Source organism: Echinops telfairi, unplaced genomic scaffold (assembly GCF_000313985.2).
Source record: "Echinops telfairi isolate 266 unplaced genomic scaffold, ASM31398v2 ScPeMD7_7420;HRSCAF=8458, whole genome shotgun sequence".
Classification (NCBI taxonomy): Eukaryota; Metazoa; Chordata; class Mammalia; order Afrosoricida; family Tenrecidae; genus Echinops; species Echinops telfairi.
This window is the reverse complement of record NW_022111320.1, coordinates 43433892-43454276: the sequence shown is the minus strand read 5'-3', so window position 1 is coordinate 43454276 and position 20385 is coordinate 43433892. Positions and strand designations below refer to the sequence as shown.

General features: G+C 47.9%; 1 protein-coding gene across 1 annotated transcript in view; it reads right to left on the bottom strand.

Annotated features, from left to right (window-relative positions):
* Positions 1-20385, bottom strand: part of RFTN1 (raftlin, lipid raft linker 1) — a 248109-nt gene that overhangs the window by 25300 nt on the left and 202424 nt on the right. The window contains exon 7 of the mRNA XM_045297683.1: positions 14872-14987. Within this exon, the coding sequence (XP_045153618.1) occupies positions 14872-14987 (116 nt within the window). The remainder of the gene's footprint in view (positions 1-14871; positions 14988-20385) is intronic.

Here is a 20385-nt window from a genome sequence, read left to right as displayed (position 1 = left end):
CCAGCCGCTTCGAGGGAGAAAGACCGGGCTTGGCGCTCCCATAGAAAGTCACCTTCTCCGAACCGCCGCGAGGCAGCTCTACCCTGTCCTGCAGGGTTGCCGTGAGTTAGAATCGACTGTACAGCAGTGGGTTTGGATTCTGGAGTTGGGTGGGTTCAAACTGCCAAGCTTTTCGAATATGTCAGCCTTGGTACAGAGAGCACACCAGTGTGCCACGCAGGGGCTGTATTACCCTGCCTACTGCCATCCATTTGATTCTGACTCCGAGTGCCCCGAGGACAGTAGAAATGCCCCTGGGGTTTCCCAGGCTGTCAGCCTTTATGGGTGTGGACAGTCAAACCTGTCTCCTCAGAGCAGCTGGGGAGGAAGAGGGTTTCCAACCCCGGACCTAACCGCTCCCAAAGGAGCACTTGAAACTGCACCCCCAGGCCTCCTCCTCACTATTCCAGGAAGAGTTAAACCTGCAGACCCACCTCTAGGAAGGAAACCCACCTGCACGTCACCTTGTCTGAGGTGAGGGGCACAGAACCATACAATAGCTGCTTCCGAACGGAGCGCCGCCGTGTCACCACCTTTCACTGCACGCCAGGCTGGCACATCTGGCCCTCAGAGCCACCTTGCCCGAGTTACATCTGGAGCCCTGAAGTCTCATTTACGGCAGCCTGCTGTGTGGTTCAGCGCTGCCGCCGGCGCCCGCCTACCCTGGGAGTGAGAGATAAAAACCCACACGAGGGAGGCTGGCTTCTCCTGAAGGGCCCCCGCCAAGCTGGCAGGAAAACCCAACCTGCACATGCCAGATAACAGTCTCCTGGATTCGAGGACAAGCTGGGTGATTTGGGTCTGCTACGTGTGGCTTCTCCGAAGCACAATTCCTTCGAAAGGCAAGGTGGAGACAGCAGGCTCGACTTGGTAGCACAGCTGTCAGTCACCAGCTGACTCAGGGGGACACACTGGGCATGTTCGTGAAGGGCTCCTAGATTACTGGGACCTAACGAGGCCTGGCACTTCCAGGGCCCAGTGGGCAGCAGCCGGGGCAATCTCTGACCCTTGGTTCAGACGCTGCAGTCCCGAACGCAAATAGTCAAGCGCCTCGCAGCCGCCCCATGCTGTTGGCTGCGCAGCCAGGCCACGTGCTGCTGGGGCACCGCTCCGCCTGCCAGAAGCTGACATTTCACACACACACTGAATGCAGCAGGAGGCCAGCGGCCTTGCTGGCAGACTCGGAAACAGCTTTGTTTGATAACAATGAAACCAGAAACAGTTTCTCCAGCCAAGGACTTGCCAAGTCCCTCCCCCTCGCCTGGATGAGAGGAAACTAGACGCTCTTGGGGTAGATGGGATGTTGCCTCTTTATTGCTCTCTGGGCAATTTAGGGTGGGTAAAAGATCAAGTTTTAAAACTTTTTGTTCTTGGGCTGTGTGTGTGTGTGTGTGTGTGTGCGCGTGCCCGCACGTGCATTTGAACCTTATCTGCTATCTAGAAAAGAGAGGGTGTAAAAAGTGCTGTGGGCAGCAGGTATTTGCTCTGGCGTGGGGAGTGGCAGAGGGAGCCAGCGTACGAGCAACCACTGCAGCACGGGACACGATGTCCAACTATTGCCTTCATCGACTGGAGGGCTCTTCCCGACAGCTTGGTATTCGTCCTAACTGCTATCCCAGGTGAAGATGTCTCCGAAGAGAGACATCTGCTGGTTGCAAACATTCACGGAGGAGGACGTGGAAGTCAACAGAGTTATTCTCCTGGCGTCGGGTATGCGACTGCAGAGCCATGCAAAGCACCCGCCGTGTGCTGGGCTGTAGCTCCCCGGGACTAGCTCTAGAAGGAAAACTGGGGTGCCGTGGAAAGTTCCATGCATTCTGTTCTTTCCCTCTGCTTACTTACTTTCTCCACCTGGTAAATTCATGGTACCACGTGCCCACGTAAGTGTCCAAGCAATCACCATCAGTCAATAGTCTCTTCAGGGGAATCAAGTGGGCAATGTCTCATTGCTATGGTTACTAAGAGTCTAATTCAACCTGCTCTCTTTCTAGTGCCCTCTCCTTCTGGCCATATGGCGTTGCGTGAACCCCACATCGGAACCCTGGTGGCACAGCGGTTAAAGCGCTCCACTGCCAACCAGAAGGATGCCGTTTCAAACCACCTGTTGGGGGAGAGATGTGGCAGTCTGCTTCCCATACTGATTTACAGCCTTGAAGACCCCACGGGTCAGAACCAACTTGAACAAGAGTGGAGTTTGGCATGGCTTTTTGCTTGCTTTGAAATTCACAGCAGGGCCCCCTGGGGACAATGATCCCAGTCAATGAACTTCCAACAGGCCCTCTGCAGTGGTGGAAAACTCCTGCCAGAGTATCCAACCTTCAGGACGTGCAGACCCCTGACTGTTCACGCCCCATCTCCTCCATTGCACCGAGTCCCACCTTCTCTGGCTTTCCGAGTTGCTATGGCCCAGAGAGAAAAGCCAAGGAGCCTAAAAGTCACATGCCCGTGATGCAGCATCTGGGCTGCGATTCACCAAAGGATGAGCTAAAGGGAAAGCCAACGTCAAGAAAGTAACAATGGATTCCAAGAGAGTGGCCGACTCCACATCCGTCCCCTAGGAAAGTCTCTCTGCTGTTTGATTTGTTTTCATCATATTGATCCCTGCTGGCATTTACTTGTATTGTGCTTCCTGCTATCTCCTCACTGCAGTGCAATGTCCGCAGAGACAGGAGATGCTGTTATTGTCGCCCTTCATTCTGGCTGAATCATGGGCACTAAGAGAAGTGCTGGGCACACGGTAAAGGCTCAGTGATCATTGCTGAGTGAGTGAATCGGCCTGGCCTAGCAGTTTTGTTAGGTAGCAGAACAGGGACCGGGGTATCCACCGGGCATGCGCCAACTCAGGCCCTGAGCCAGGGGGTGATACACCTAGGTGGGCGGTACACCTGGATTGGCCCAATCTAGGCCAGGTGGGCTTAAATCAGCTAATGGGGTCAACCAGCACCGTCGACACGCCTCCCAGCGGAAGGCCCTGAAAACTGGAACCCGACACCACCGCCCTCTTTTTCCTGCTGCTCCTGTCTTCTGCTCGGCCGTGCTGCGGTCTCTGTCTCTGTCTCTCTCTGTGGTGGTGGGGGGTGCAGTCCTGTGTTCAGTTAACTGTAAAATCGGAAACTTGTATCCTTTTTAATAAAGGATCCAAGTGATCACAAACCAGGCTTCGGCGTGAATTCCTTCTCAGGCAAAACCAAGAATCGAGGTATTTCCCACCTGAGGAATCTAACGGTTTCTGGGGGGTAGGTTTTACAACTGCTCTTTGTGTTCTCAGAATTTGGCATGAACAACATATGAATTTACCATGAACCATGCAAGCTAATCAGCCAGAATACTGCAATTCTATTCTTCTGGGCATTCTACATGTGGACGTCAGAATTCTGTATGTAAATTAAATGCACAATCATATACTGGTTACTAAGGTCATTGGGCACTGGGGCAGACAGACTACCTGGTAAATTATGAAATGGGCCCCACACACGTTCTTCCCCTGTCTGCATGGAGGCCACTGCAGTGCGTGTTGCTAGTCTTCCTTACCGGAAGCGAACACCTATTCTGAGATTGGTTGTGTGGCCTTCTCTAACCCAAAAAGCAAATGTGATGCAAACCAAGGCTTGGAAACAAGTTGTCAGGCTGGGCCTTGCCTGCTTGCTGCTCTTAGGTACTCTGTTTTGGAGCTCAGGCTAGCCTGCTGGGTGTTGAGAAACATGAGGCCCTGCTACCCTAGTGGAGAGCCTGCCAAATTCCAGTTATGTGAGAGAGGAGACTGTGGGTCATCTAGCTGTCGGTTGATACATGAAAGAGCCGATTAGACTGGCTAATCAGCCCAAGCCGAGAACAGCTCAGCTGGTCTCCCAAATTTTACTCAAAATAAATGACTATTGTTTGAAGTTACTACCTCTGAGATGGTTTGCTACACAGCAAAAACCTGACAATTTCCCAACAAAGAAGAGCCCAGGGACAGATGGCTTCACTGGTGAATTACACCTAACATTAAAGTAGCATTAACACCAACTTACCAAATTGTTAAACAAAAAAAAAAAAGACATACAGTTGGGAACTATTCTATCAGATCAGCAACACACTAATACAAAGACAAAAGACATCCCAAGACAATTATAGATCAATATTCCTTATAAATACAGATACAGAAATATTCAACAAATGCGAGCAAAGTTACTCTAGTACCATATTAAAATATGATACAGCAAGATCAATTGGGATTTGTGCCAGGAATACAAGGATGGTTCAACAGTAGAAAATCATTTAATGTAATCATATTCATGGGATAAAGGAAAAGAATGCAAAATCATCTTGATTCATAAAGGGGAAACACTTGACCACATCTAACATTCCTTCATGAGTAAACACTCAACAAGTTATGAATTGAAAAAAAATGTCCAAAACCTTATAGGAAGCACTTATGAAAAAAATCACAACTAACATGCTCTATGGTAAGAGACTTACTTTCTCTCCAGAACAGAGGTTGACAAACTTTTGAGACAGACGAGCCAATCTTGTCCCTCACAACAATTTAAAATTATTAGAGAGCCATAAATATATTTTTACAAGCAATTGAAATCACCATTATGTGTCTAATATCATTTTAAATGTTTCACTTTTACATCAGAGCCACATGTACATACCAAGAGAGCCCCAGACGGCTCCTGAGCCGCTGTTGGTCAAGCCTGGCTCTAGGCCCAGGAGCAAGATAAGGACGCCCACTTTCCTCACTGCTACTGACCACTGCACTAGATGTTCTACCCAAAGCAACTGGGTAAGTAAACAAAAGACACCTAACTCTGAAAGAAAAAGAAGATGTAAAACTATCTGTATTTATAGATGACATGATCTTATATATAGAAAGTCCTAAATCCAAAACCACTAGCTATTGAAGTTAATAAATTTAGCAAAGTTGGGGAATACAAAACCAACTTTAAAAAATTAGCTGTGCTTTTCTACACCAGAAATAAAGAATGCAAAACGAAATAAAGAGAAAAATTCATTTGCAATCACAATGAAAGCATAATATGCTCAAGAAGAAATTTAATCAAGGAGGTATAAGACTCATATCCTGAATATTCCAAAACATTACTGAAGAAATGTTAGAAAAGACTTAAATAATTGGAAAAGTATTTCATGGTCAAGAACTGCAAGACTTCAGATTGTTAGGATGGTAATACTCCCCAAATGATATGCAAATCCAATACAATCCTTATCAAAATTCCAATTTTTTTTTTTTAAAGAACAAGATATTTGACTTATTAATCCCATTCCTGAGCCTTCTTAAGTCCAATTTGCGACCAAAGCAAAGAGAATGCCTCTTTCCACCCCAGCTGAAGAGGTCATTTAAGAACTCTGCCACTGATCTAAAAGCAAGGTGCCAACCACTGTATCCTACAATTCATTAAAGCTAGAAGGGACCAATTGGCCCTCAAGCCTCATCAGCCTGATTTTATAGGCAGATTCTGAGGCTTTACCATGAACCTCCTCATACAATCTCTAGGGGGTGGTATCTGGCAATCTGTTTTTTAACGAGTTCCTGGGTGATTTTGAGGAACAACAGGTTTGAGGACCACTGCTCTGGTCTTTCCAGGAAGACTACCTCTAGCCCCCTGAAACACATCCGTATCACACTAGTAGTACTTGGGTGTTCACAACCTCAAGCCAAGCCACTTCCACTGCGGGATGGGTCCACAAAGGTCAGCTGAATTAGGCTTTCCTTGGCAGTCAACAAAATAGAGCGTACTTCTTTGATCACAGTCCAACCCCTCAAAGGTCTGCAGCAGACACCCAATCGTCTCTTGTTCTTATCCTCCAAGATCGATATGCCCACTTGTTTACAACCACGTCCGGCCACCCCAGCTTGTCAAGAGTCCTTATAAGATGTGGTGGCTCTGATGGAACATCAGGCTCCAAGCTGGTGGCCAGCACTAGACTGAAGAACAGAGGGATGGTGACCACTTTGGGGTATTTTTCATAAATATGACCAGAGATACTTTAAATAGTAGTAACTTCAAGTTGTTCACTTTCTCGTTTGTTGAAAACCTGCATCATGAACTAATTTGGGACCCGGAAACATGAATACCAGGAACAGCTGGTGCTTGATTCGAGGAGTGTGTAAAACAACCAAGTTGTTGGCCGCAATGAATCAAGTTTTGACTCAAAGCAATCCCATGCGTTACAGAGTATAACTGCCCTGTGGGTTTTTCTTAGCTGTCATCTTTATGAGCAGGAGATCTGGTGGCATAATGGTTCCTCGTTGGGTTGCTAACTGCATGGTCAGCAGTTTGAAACCACCAGCGTTCCTTGGGAGGAAGACTGGGCTTTCTACTTTGGTAAAGAGTTAAAAATCTTGAAAACCCGCAGGCACAGTTCTGTCTTGTCCTAGGGTCACTATGAGTCCAAATTGACTCAAGGGCCATTTTTAATGTTTATGGGACTGCTGGGTGGTTTGAACACCTAACCTTCTGATTAGCAATAGAATGCTTCCCTTTGGGGCTACCAGGGCTCATTTCGACAGCAACTAACAACCTTAAATGGCTCTAAGATAAGGCAGAACACAATAGGTGCCAAAAAGGCAGAGTAAATCCATCTGATGACTCTAAACGTGGCTCCGTACTGATGGCTCTAAACATGGCTCCGTACAGTTTCTGTCATTAAGTTGAGCCAGGATAGGTGAGTAAGGGTCTCACAGCGGAGAAGAGCCTCAGCTTAGGAGAGGGAAAAATACAACTGGAAGAACAAAGAGCGCAAGGTGGAATCGGGGAAACCCCATTTTATTACAGCTCAGAGCATGCTGAAGGAGGAGGAGGTACGTCCCGTCCACAGTAAATGTTTTTTCATTAGAATTTTTGTCAAACCAGGTATTCCCCATTCTGTATTATTGATTTTTCTGAGCGCAATGGATTTTTCACTATTATTTTTTTGAACAGGGACGGGAGTATGTAAATGTATTCCTGTTTCACTTTTATTGGGCTGGTTTGGGTCCAATGCTCATAAATCAGTGGATAATGAGATTGGAAGAGATTTTTTTTTTAAGTGCTGCTACCTTTTCTACAAACATCAGCTGAAACCTAATTCAGAAGCCAACATGTAAAAACAGATCCATTCTTAGCCAAACAAAAAGACACCCAGCTCCACAGTAAAAATGGCCAAAGGACTAGACACGTGTCCAAACATAAACAAATGACCCATGAACAAAATGCTCAATCTCATTAGTAATTAGAGACATGGAAATCAAAACCACAAAGAGATACCATTTCACACCCACCAGGGTGGCATATATATATATATAAACAACAACAAAAATCTGTAGCCAGGAAATAGAGAAATTGGAACGCTTAACCATTGCTGCTGGGATTATAAAGTGGTCTGGCCCCTGCAGAAAGCAATCTGATGTTCCTCAAAGAACTAAACAATTATCTTCTGGCCCAGCAATTGCACTCGGAGGCATATACGCAGGGCCTCAAACATACATTTCTACTCACCGCAGCCTTTTTCACAGGAGCCAAGAGGTGGAAACTGCCTGAGGGTCCACTGAGAGATGAATGGATAAACCACTGGGGTATGTCCATACTACGGAATCTATAACTGTGAAAACGAGCGAAGCGCTGATACGTGCTGCGCACAACATGGGCAAACCCTCATGGAAACATGATGCGGCGTGAAGCAAGTCAGACAGGAGGGCAAATCATGTATAATTTGACTTCAATGACGTCTATAGAGCAGGCAGATGCCCAGAGACAAAGGTTCAATAGTGGGTCCTGAAGGTTGGGGAGAGGAGACGGGAGGGCAGGCGGGCGCTGCTTAAGGAGCGCAGAGTTCCCGTTAAGGGTAAAGAAAAGCATGGGTAGGGACGATGGCATCACACCATGGTGAGTGTACTGAAATGCCACTGGACTGTCAGCTTCAAACCAGTTGAATCTGCCAACTTTCCGACATGAACACTTTGGAATAGCATTAAACAGATGAACAGGCACATGGAGGGGAAGCAACGTCGGTTGACGCAGGCCCAGGGGTTGTCTAAACTTCTCCCCAACCACCAACAAGCCCCTTCAAATGGAATGTTCTGTGGCACCCAAGCATATCCAGATCCTTGAGATCCTGATGGGCACCCAGTATGCTCCCTGGCCTCTCAGCTCTGGGTTTCTCCAATAGCTCATTCGTCTTGCTTTCGACACAGACCCTTGAGAAAGAGGGGCATCCGGACAAGACAAGACACAAGATGGCATTACAGGGCCCAGGAACGCCAATGACCTCCCTCCAGGTAAAAGTGCCCCGGCTGGGCAAAGCCTCACAGTAACTTACATTGCAGTCATAAACCCCTCCTTTTTACTTTTATTCAAAACTTGGCCACGCGTATTTCAAAAAGAACACACTCTCAGGAGTGGGTGATGCATGAGCTACAAGCTACAGGAATGCCCTTGGGCCCTCGCTGGTTTCATATAGACGTTCATATCTCTGGAGAACCTGGAGCTCAGTCCTCATCTGTGCGTCCCAGACTGTAAGGGTTTTAAGGGGGTCTTCTGAAGGACCAGACAGCTGGAAAACCATGAGGAGGAAACACGGGCAGCCTTTGGGAGCGAAAGACCAGCTCCCCCGGTTGAAAGCAAGGGATGCAGACCTCAGTCTAACAACTGCAAGGACCTGACTGTGGCCAACAGCTGACTGAGTTCTGATTCTCTGCCAGAGGCTGCCCACAGTTTCATTTCAGCCTTATGAGACATCAGCAGAGGGACCAGCTGAGCCTACCTGGACTCTGCCCTCCAGCCTGGAGATGATGAATATCTCGGGGTATAACTACAAGATCAAGCCCTTATCACACGGGCGGCTGTTGGCAATTGTACCCTGGATGGAATCGTGCGACTTTTTAAAAAATCGCATTCGTCGCACAATTCTGACATATTCTTTCCTTACGGGCGGCCACTGCCCTCCTTCCTTCTGCGGCCAAGCTCTCCGTTCACGGAGCCCCCAGCCCCCAGTGACGCCTGCCTCTTCCCCCGTCTCAGCTCGACACAGCTCTGGGTGACTTAGGGCCTTTCCCCAGCCCTGAGGAAGCTTGACAAGGAGGAGAAATTATAGACAGGTGCGGAAAGGCCCGGGGGTGGGCATTCATTTTTAACGACTGACTGCCCTTCCCTCAAGGTAATGGGAGTTAATCCTCCCTGCCTGAATTCCCATCATACGTCACGTCCTCACAGCGGCTGACACACAGTAGAAGCGAAATATTTATTTGCCGGATAACATGTTCTCAAAAGGCCAAACTTCTATCACTAAATTTCGTACATGAGGTGAAATCGGGGTGTCTGAGAGGCCAGGGCAGTTGAATTTATGGCAAGAAAAATGCAGATCAAGTTAAAAGCTAATTCCTCCTTTTGCCATCCCGTTATCCGAGTTGTCACCGAGTCCCCTCCCTGGTGCGGGCAAATATCGTTGGCTACTCATTGTCCCCACCACCAAGGGTTCTGGGATTCTCATTCTTCCCAGTGCAACCGTAGTTTGTTACATAGTCCACACAGCTGAACACCTTTGCATAGTCAATAAAACACAATTGAGTATCTTTCTGGTATTCTCCGCTTTCGGCCAAGATCCATTGGACTTCAGTCATGATATCCCTGGTGCCACAGCCTCCTCTGAATCTGGCCTGAATTCCTGGCCACTCCCCATGGTTGTTCGGCTGCAACGGTTGTTGAATTATCAGCGGCAAAAGTCTATGTGAGCATGCAGCTGGTGGTTTTGTGCTGTTCACGTTGCGGTTAGCAGCCCAATCAAGACCTGCCTAGGCTCCCAGGGCTCCTCTCAATGCGTTCAAGGTTAGGTGAACGACATGTCAGGGCAGAGACTCTCAGACATAGCGTTTAGCACACGGGTAGGCCATTAGCAAAGGTGAGATGGAACACACGGAATTTGATCCCAATAAAAGTGAACGTTGTCTCCCCTGGTGGCCCCAATGGTGAAGAGCCTGACTCCCGGCCGAAAGGTTGGCAGTTTGAATGCAGCCAAAGATGCTTTAAAAAACACGGGTGGCAACCTATTCTGAAAGGTCGCCTTCTTGAAGACTCTACGGGGCAGCTACTCCACAACAAGGGGTTGCCTTGAGTCAAATCTACAGCAATTCACAAAAAACAATCCAGTGACATGCAAGCCCTGAGAGATCTGGCAGAATGGATTTCGGGTGTCCCAAGTCTTTTGGCCGCCCCCTCTGTGCTGTGCTGTACTCTGAACGGGGAAGCACACAGAGTTTCAGCTGGGGAGGCGGTGGTGTCCTTTCGAGGGAGTGGTCCTTTGCGATACCACCCTCGTGCCACAGGGAAAAGGCAGAGAGGACTGCTGCTTCCGGGACTGAAGGCTGTGATCTCAGAGCCAAAGAGATTATCCTGGAAAAACTTGGGGAGCATTCCAGAACTGCCAGATGGTGTAAAAAGAACACATATTGGCTCTCTTGCCAAGAGCAGAAGGTGGTGAATTCTAGATCCTGTGGAAACTGATGTTACCCCTGGCAAAGGCCTCGGAGGAGTTGTTAGAGATGGTTGGGAGCACCTCTTATTAGAAAGATGATTCCCGGCAGTCTGTTGAAGTTCAGGTAGAACAAGTGTGGCCTAACGTTTTGGACAGATGTCAGGACAGGCAGGTTGGAGTAGGTTTTCGTGATATAAATGCATCTTACCAAACCTCTCATGATACCGTTAAGTGGTGAGATAAAAAATGGATACCAGACATGAGGGTCATTTAAACCACTGAAGAAGAATGTGGATTAAGGTTACAGCTGGAGGAGGAGGGATTCTCTTAGCATGCCATGACCTTGTCTTTGATCCAGTCGGTGTGATATGGGGATTTGGCCATGAGGCACCATAAATACCAAACCATAGGAAGAGCCTTAGCTGGGACGCATCTCCAAAATAGGGGACGACATAATCACATTCCAGCAGTCGCTCCAGGCCTGAGGAACAGGCAGAAAGCAGGCTGCAGTGCAATGGGGATCCAGCCCCAAAGCCAATCCAACTTCCCGCTCTACATTCAGGGCTTCAAGTCTAGCTTGTCAGTAAGGCCCGTTCTTCCAAGCCTCAGGCTGTTCTCCAAGATGGTCAGATTGCTCTAATCCCACCAACTGGAATAGCATCAAGGGTCAGTCTTATGCATTACCAGACCGGTGTTGGCCAGTTACAGCTACTGTCAGACTTACTGTTGCTTACAACTAACCACTGCGGTTGCATTAAATGAGGGGGGCAGAAAGGAAATGATGGGCAAGAAATCCGTCAGCACATAGAAAGGTTCTGCCGTCAGACCCCTTTGCTTTTTCTTCAAAGAGACTGACACTGGAAATTACAGATCGCTCACATTGAGTGCCGTTTATTGAAGAAGGCTGAAGTGGGATTCCAATCAGCGGACCCCCTACTCAAAAAGATTGGCAACTGTATGGGCATTTACATATTTCACATTAAAATCCAATGTCTAAGGTCTGCCTGTGGTTTCCTTTGGTTCTCTATTTTAACGGACTTTTCAATGAGACCACCAGCCATGGACCATACCAGTTGCACCAGACAAGTGTGTTTATGACTGTCTTATGTTCAATCCTGGCCCCAAATTTCTCAAGAAACACCAATAAACTGGAAAAAAAAATTCAGGGGAGATAACTAAGATAGAGACAGCTCTTAATGTGAAGACTGAATAGCTAGCGATTTAACCATGGAAGTGTATGATATGTGAATACTATAAATATATATAAAAAAAACTACTAAAAAAAGAGAAAAAAGCCAGACTTGACCAATGGTTACCAAGGGTGAAGGAGGAAGGAGTGTAATTTAGGGGGCATTGAATTTCTGTGAATGGTGGTGGGATAATTTGGAAAAGGTTATCAATAATGGTTGTACAACACAAAGAGTAGAATCAATGACATTGGTTATGCATGTAGAAGTTGTGGAGTCAGAGACTGTTTGGTTGCGTATATTTTTACCACACTTAGAAAAAAGTAATTACATGAATAACGAGTGCCAGGCAGAAGCGGATGTTCTAGAATTGACGATGGTGACCCATGCACAACCCCTCTTAGTGTGGTGGAATGACTGAGTTGTAGGACATGCGGATGAAGTGCTAATCAAACTGAATAGCTCAAGGTGACCCAGATGCTGCACACACCTCTGAAGGACTGCCAGGCTGCAGGCCACCCAGGCTCGAAAGCAGACTCGGTCTCTGTCATTCTCCTGATTTGTTTTGCTACATCATTTTTGCTTTTCGAAGCAGGACCATTTCTGCTCACTCTTTAGATTGTGAATGCAGACAGTAAACCAAATGCCTCTTAGCAACACCTTCAAAGTGGGTTTTTATCCTACTCACAACTGTCTTTCATGCTAAGCTACGGCCTTCCCACCCAGAGAAACACAACTCCTTGCGCCTGACCCTGCACGTCCGCCAGTCCAGCCTCCTCTCTGCTTGTAGAATAAGATGGAAGAGGATCTGCCTCCTCGATGGCACCAGGTGAAGGATAAACATAAATAGCGCATATTGGGTGCTTACTACGGGTCCATACCACACACACAATGTTTACTGTAGTAGCTTTCGTGTTTCTCCCCAGCTCTTGAGAGATGCCAGTAGTATCCCATCTGCACCTGAAAACACGGGGATGCAAAGGGAGTGGTCTCCTTTTCCTGCACTCAGTACTCAGCTGGGACCTGCAGAGCCAGGACGCACGTGCAGGCCAGTCTCGAGCGAGCAGCTCCGCTCCTCGTCCAGCCTGCTGTGCCGCTTACAGAGAGCAGAGGAGAGTGAGGGAGGGGTTCTCGGTGAGACACTGGGTGTGGGCATGTGGGGGGTGCATGGAGTGGAAGAGATGGCTGAACCAGAGAGGAGGCAGGAAAGAGGAAAGAGACAGGTCGGTCTCCACGAGGAGAAAGTGCATGGCCAGAGTACAAGAAGTCATGGGCTGGGATGACAGAGTCTGCCAAAAGAGCAGGGTCAACCAGAAGCCAAAAGGGATCTGCCCAGGGCTTAAACAGGAAGGCCCAAAGGGTGGGGGGAAGGCAGGAAGTAGCAGGTCTCGAGGGTGGAAGAAGGGGGAGCTGGACGGACACCCACATGCCCCGGAAAGGGTGTGCAGAAGCGGGGCCGCCGTGGGTCAGAGTGGGGCTCTCTCTCACAGGGAGCCCCATCAAAGAGCTGACCTGTGGGCAACGCTGCCCCAAGTTGGGCACTGCCAGGCTACGCTGGCAATATCACTGTCTATGGTTGGCTCCTGTAGGGCAGGGGCTCTCACGATGAGGGTCCTAGGGCCAGTATCAGCAGCAGCTGAAAATTATGTTCGGATGCAGATCCTTCCCAGACCCAGGACAGCTGTAACTGGCGGAGCTCTCCAGGTGAGCCTGATACACTGAATCACAGGTTGACTTTTGAGAATCACTGCCCTATCCTAGACTGAACTCAAATATTCCATTCAGGGATCACCTTCTTGAGATGCCTTGGAGAACAACGCTTACTGCCTCTAGACCAAGACACTCACAATGGAGGGAGGAAAGTGGACAAATTAACAACCGAGACAGAATAGTACAGGAGAGGCTCCGGCCCTGAGGATGCCGGGAACTCAGAAGACAGAGCTTTTTTAACTACAAGGGAGGCAGCAAACCCTCCTGGAGGAATTCACCTGTGAGCTAACTTGCAGCTGGCAACACGAGCTGCAAAGAGGAAGAGAAGCCCACAGCCAAGGGGTACCACCTGACCGGAAGAGCTCTTCCTCCCTTTGCCCTTGAAGACATGGCAAGGTCAGAGGCTGAGGGAAGGCTAGGGGTGCTCTGTCACAGCTACCTCTCTTCACTGCTCAGATGCAGGCAGCCCCCCAACAGCCCTCTTCCTGCCTGCTTGCTGGGGAACAGTGCCTCTGGGGGCCCACAGACAGGTTTGCTAGGTGACAGTTGTGAAGTGCACAGGGCACGGCCAGCACTTGCTGCCTGGTGGGTCCCAGCACCACTACCCCCACCCCTTGCATCAACATCAGTCTGTCTTTGGCTCCTAGGAGACGCCAGGCAGAGGCGCCCCCCAGAGCAATGCCTACCTGTGCTCTCCCAGGGCCCACGGGAGGGCCATCAGAAATGGGTCCTCCTTGTCCCAAGAGCTTCTCCTCTACGCCCCAGATGCTGTGCGCGCTGAAGTCCACAGTTAGAGAAACGCCAGCGAGTCTTAGGGATCCCCAAACCAGCTCTTCCCAATGTCCCAGTGGAATGCGGTTGAAGGGATTCTTCTGCCGGTCAGCACTTCTCAAAACGCACCCTTCAGTATCTAAAGGTGTAGCGTCGGGCGAGGGAATCTAACCACTCCGTGCCTCGGTTTCCCCAGCTGTCAGATGGGAGGGGGCAGCGGCAAGAGCGGCACTGACCACAGAGGCTAACTGTGAAGATGGAATGAGCGCGCGTGCATACATTTCTTTGAAGCGTGCCTGCCAGAGGGCATCGTGAGGTGTAAGCACCGACGACAAGGTTGCTCAGACGACTGCAGAGGCCAGAAGCTATGTCTGTGCCCGTGGATGTGAGCACGTAGAGCTTCCTGTGATCAGCCAAGGCACACACAGGGAATCTCTTCCCACCCGATGCCGCGGCGCGCGCGCAGGCGCGCACACACACGCGTGCGCGCTGGTACTACGGACAGGGAAAAGTGGGGCCCACTCTCCTCCCCAGGACCTCGGATGAAGGAGCGTGAGGGGGCTCACAGGGGGCGATGAGACCTACCCACATCAGACTCCCTTTCACCAGCGAGCCCCAGCTGAACCACAGCCCCAGCATCAGATGCAGCCAGCTGATAAAACAATCACTGCCCAAACAAAAGCGGAGCCACTGCCAACTCCGTACTCACTTCCAGAACTGTCCATTGTTCGACAACAATGGCATCGTAGCCCTGTACGGTTTTGCTCTCTTCTGTGGAAACAGCTTCAAAGATGAATACTCCATCTGTCAAACCATGTAAGGAATCTGTGGAGAGAGGGGGGGGGGCGGTTATAAAAAAGGGAGGAGGGGGTTTCTGTAAACCGTCTGTGGCAAGAAGCCTTACGAGCAGCAAAAATTTTCGCTGCATTCATTAATAATCCCAATCAGAACATCTTTTCAGCATGTTAATTAAAGAAGGCACACACAGCCATAGAGTCTAGCCCCATCAGAATGAATGAGACTAATTTACCTAGCTGTTCTGAATAATATCCTTGATTTTATGAGCCCAAATGTCATTGTTAGCAATCACCATTTGATTTCGCTCGCTTACCTTCCTTTTCACGCTCCAACGTCAGAATGCACTGGGGAGATCTGATGCCGGCGAAAGCAGAGTCATTTAGAGACTGCTTTTTAGGAGAAAACTATATTTAGGTGGGAGGATTTTTAACAAAAAAAGTTGTTTTTGAAGGGGAGCGGGGATAGCTCGAACACCAGATCTGAGCTTGTCAGATGCTAGGTGTGTTGATTCTTGGGAGGTTTGTAGTAGGTTAGCTGTTGCGTAGATGTTTCTGGCCGCTCTTGTCAAGAGGGGGAATCTGAGGAGGAGAAATTTCCCCCAATGTTGCACCACTGACAATGCCTACTTGGGTATTCCTGGGGTTGTGATTCCTGCGGCTGTGTGCCCTGTATCTAAAACATACAGGATGGCTCTAGGGTTGACTGAGGCAATGACAGGGCAAAGAAAACAGAACAGGGGCCCTGCCTGTCTCTGGATAGTGCCCGCTCGCGGCCCTAGATGGATTTAGATAGAGGCTGTGGGAAAGAGGATGGGGTTTAGAGAAGGAAATTTGGGTCCATGCTTTATCCTGGAAAGCCTGAGAAATGGGGTCATGGACCGTCGATCCGTCTTTGCCCCTGAATTCCATTCTGCGAATCACTTCTCAATCACACAGAAAACCCAACCCCACTGAGTCCCTGTGAGTCAATCATACAAAGCCCGCTTCCTTACTACCCTCTCTGCGCTTTTACCGGATCAGTCCCATAATATTATCACTTGTTTCTGCAAGGAGGGAAGAGAGACAGAGTTGGAGAGTTGCGTGAGACACACGGAGTTCGTGGGACCGCCCACATTTCCCAGAAGTCATAGGGGAAAGGTGGATAGCTAACAACCTTTAGCTTCTGTCTTCCAACAGATACCAGAAGCAAAATGCAGAGGCAGGTTATAAAATGAGAGCATGTTTGTCAACAGCCACAGCAACACGTAAGCTCAATGATCATTATGTATTTAAAAATGTGTACAGATCAATAGTTAAAGAGTCCATGTAGGAAAGAAATGTTTGGAAACTGATGGTGGTACCGATTGCACAATTCTACTTGATGTGATGGAACTGTGGAATGATATATGTATTGCTTCTCAATTAATAATAATAAAAATACTGGACACCATCAGAAATGGGCAAACTATGGGAATTAATTGACAGTAACCTTCCTCTCTCAAATGCGCGCACTCCACCCCTTCAAGATGTCTAGCAAATATATGAAAAAATGCTCCCTCCTCTTGGTTATCAAAATGGTAAATTTTGAAAAGAAAATGCTCACTGCTGATAAAGATGTGGTGATCTGGGATAGCTGGAACTGTATAAGGGGATTTTAACTGCATCATCTTTCTGGAAAGCAACTTGGTGTGGGAAGGGTGGGTGGAAAATACACAAGCCCACCTTCTCAGACTCAGACATGAACCACTTTTGAGTCTCTCCTGAGATAGTAGCTACCATGCCATAAACTAGGTATCTACAAACATTGCTTAAAATTTTTTTTAAGTATAAAAGGTCTAAAAGCTCAATAGTTCAAATATTCAGCCACAGAGAAGCAGATAATTGAGATTTCCATAAAAAGATCATGGGAATTTGTGACACAGAAAAACATTTCATTTTTTTCTTTCTTTTAAAAAAATCAGTTAATTGGGGGCTCTTGAAGCTCTTATAACATTCTATACACCAACTGTTTCAAGCATATTTGTACATATATTACCATCAAACAATTTCTAAACATTTACTTCCTATTTGAGCCCTTGGTAACAGCTCCTCTTTTTCCCCCCTCATTCCCACTGTCCCCCCACCCCCTCATAACACCTTGTGTGTTAGTCTGAGTTGACTAGAGAAACAAATTCACAGACACTGATATGTGTTTAAGAAAGAGCTTTATATACAAGGGCAGTTGAATATTGAGAAAACATCCTAGCCCAGTCCAGATCAAGTCCAGAAGTCTGATATTAGCCCATTATTAGCCCATACCAATTTCTAAAGTCCTCTTCAGACTCATGAAATACATGCAATGATGCTGCATGCAGGAGGATCACAGGCCAGTGGATTGGAAGTCTCCTGGATCTAGTGGGGTTGTAAGCATCGGTTTCCCCGGCTCCAGAGGTCTGGTTGCATCAGGGTAGGTCCATGTGATTCTCCAGCTCCCAGGGCACGGGGTCTATCAGCACAGTGCCATCTGTCTTGTCCGTAGAGCATCTCCCAGGAAGTAAGCAAAGAGAGACTGTCTCCAGTCTTCAAGGAGGTAATACTGTAATTCCCAGAATTCTCAGGAGAAGGCCATGCCCACACAGAGGCCTCGCTGGCTATGATTTGATTGACAGACTAGGCTCCACCCCTTCACTCTTAATCCTCTCAAATCCCAAATTGACACAAGATTATGTAACTACCACTAATAAATTATTGTTTTCATGTCTTATACTGACTACTGTCTCCTTTCACCCACGTTTCTGTTGTTGATCCCACAGGGGGCGGGGGTGGTGCTGGTTATGTGTCAATCATTGCAATTGGTTCCCCCTTCCTACCCCAACTTTGTCACTCCCCTCCTGATATTGCTACTCCCATTTCTGTTCCTGAGGGGTTTATCTGACCTGGATTTCATGTGTTGAGAGCTCTTATCTGTACCAGTGCACATGCTCCAGTCTAGCCAGAACTGAGAGGCAGGGCTGGGGTCATGATAGTGGGGGGTGAGGAAGCCTCAAAGACATGGAGGAATATTGTGTGTTTCATCGGTGCTACACTGTGCCCTGGTTGACTCATCCCTTCCTTCTGACCCTTCTGTGAGGGGATGTCTCATTGTCTACAGATGGGTTTGGGGTCTCTGCTCTGACCCCCTTCATCCTCAGCACTATGTTTGTTTGTTTGGGTCTTCTGGTGCCTGTTACCTGATTCCATCATACCTCATGATCAAACAGGCTAATGTGCTTCTTTCATGTGGGCTTTGTTGCTTCTCTGCTAGATGTCTGCTTGTTTAACTTCAAACCTTTAAGACTCCAGATGTTATATCTTCTGATAGCCAGGCACCATCAACTTTCTTCACCACATTTGCTTATGCACCCATTTTGTCTTCAGCGATCATGCAGGAGGGTGAGCATCACAGAATGCCAGGTTATTAGCATAAAGTGTTCTTGCGTTGAGGGAGGGCTTGAGCAGAGGCCCACAGTCTGTCCAATTCCTCAATCTGTTGCCATATAAATATATGTACTGAGGCCACTACCTCTATTTTTATAATTAATCTATTTACCTAAGTGCACATCTATGTTTATACCTCTATCCATAGCTTTGCTTCCTAGATCTTTAGAAAAGCACTTTAGATATAATATTCTGATGAAGAAAGAATGCAAAGCTACCATATGAAAAGTTTTAGCTTAATAAGGGTCAAACAAATAAACCTGAAGGAAATATACAAAGTGCAAGCAACTGTTATGGAATTATGTATAATTTCAATTTTCTTTTTTATACTCTCCTACAATGTTAATACAAGAGTTTATACCAGTGTAATGAAAGTAAACAGAGACTGCAGATGAAGAACAATTTACTTTTCCTCTCCTCTACATGGTTTTTAAAGGCAGAATTAAATCAAAAGGCTTTAGAAATCATGAGAAAAAAATCTTACTACAATGTCAATACCAGGGAGCTTCAAATTTTGTGGAAAAATTCCATTAGCTTTTAATTCCATTTTCCCATAAGTTTTTTGAAGCCCCCTCATGGAAAACTTTGTTTCAGACTAGTATTAACACGGAAGATAGGGATTCAGATGACTGAGTGCCCTGTTGCAGGAAGCACTCAAGTTCACCCTGAATGACCTAGAAGTCACTCATTCATTCCCACACCGACCAGTTATCAGCTGCCCCTGTGTGAAGCTCAGTGTATACAGAGTAGAGCTGTACTTAACCAGGTTTTCAATGACTGGTTTTTTTGAGAGCAGATCTGAGGTTCTTCTGGGTAGACTTGAACCTGCAGCCTTTCAGTTAGCAGCTGAGGGCATTCAACACTTACACCACTGAACTCCCTCCAGCACCTTGTGGTTGTTAGGTGCCGACAAGTCTGTTCTGACCCATAGTGACCCTGCGTGCAACAGAAGGAAACACTCCCCGGGACTGCACTGTCCCACAGTTGTTCGTATGTTTGAGCCCACTGGTGCAGCCGCCTGTGAATCCTCCTTGGCCTCTTTCTCACTGCCTCTCTACATTCCCGGGCACAATGCCCTTCCCCAGATGCTGGCCCCTCCTGACAACATTTCCCATGTGTGCGAGATGAAGTCTCGCCGTCCTTACTCGTAAGGAGCATTCTGCTTGTACTTCCAACACCTGCCGGGCACCTATTATGTGCCGAGTATTCTTGTGGTCCCTGGAGATCTAGCTGGCAGCAAGATAGACAGTTCTTGCAGCCGTAGAACTCAACTGCCGCTGGGAAGACAGGCAACAGCAGGTCAGAGTAGATGTTATGAAAGCATAAAGCAGCCCAAGAGCAGAGAGTGGGGTTGGAGGGAGCAGCTAGTTTTGAAAAGGTGACTAGGTGGGGCTCCCCAACTTTGAATGGAAGCATGAATGAATGAAGTATCTAAGTCCCTGGGGCCTGTAGATTTTGAAAGCTCAGGCAGCGGAGACAGCCGTGTCTCCATAGAAATGAGGAGTGCACGAGGGGCAGCAGGACCAGAGGAGCAGGAGAATCATGACGGAAGAAAGTCAGTAATGCGGTGAGTGGTTTCAACCTTCCTCATGCCGCGACCCTTTCATACAGCTCCTCATGTGGTGGGGACCCCCCAACCATATCATTATTTTCGTTGCTTCTTCATCACTGTCATTTTGCTACCGTTATGAACCGGGCGACCGCTGTGAAAGGGTCGTTCAACCCCCAAAGGGGTTGCGACCCACAGTTTGAGAACCACTTCAGAAATGAAATGACTGGCGGGGACACCAGCCAGCTAGAGGCTTTTCCACGAGACTTGCTTTGGTTAAGGGGATGCTAGCAGGTGTGACGTGACGCAGAGCCTTGAAATGCCCTCTTGCAGTTGGAAGTTCATCTCTTAACGAACCTGCCGCCAATTTGAGGACATGCTCCTGTTAAGTCGTTGGCTCCAGGAAGATGAAAATCACGTGGAGCCCAGTTCAGATCGGCTG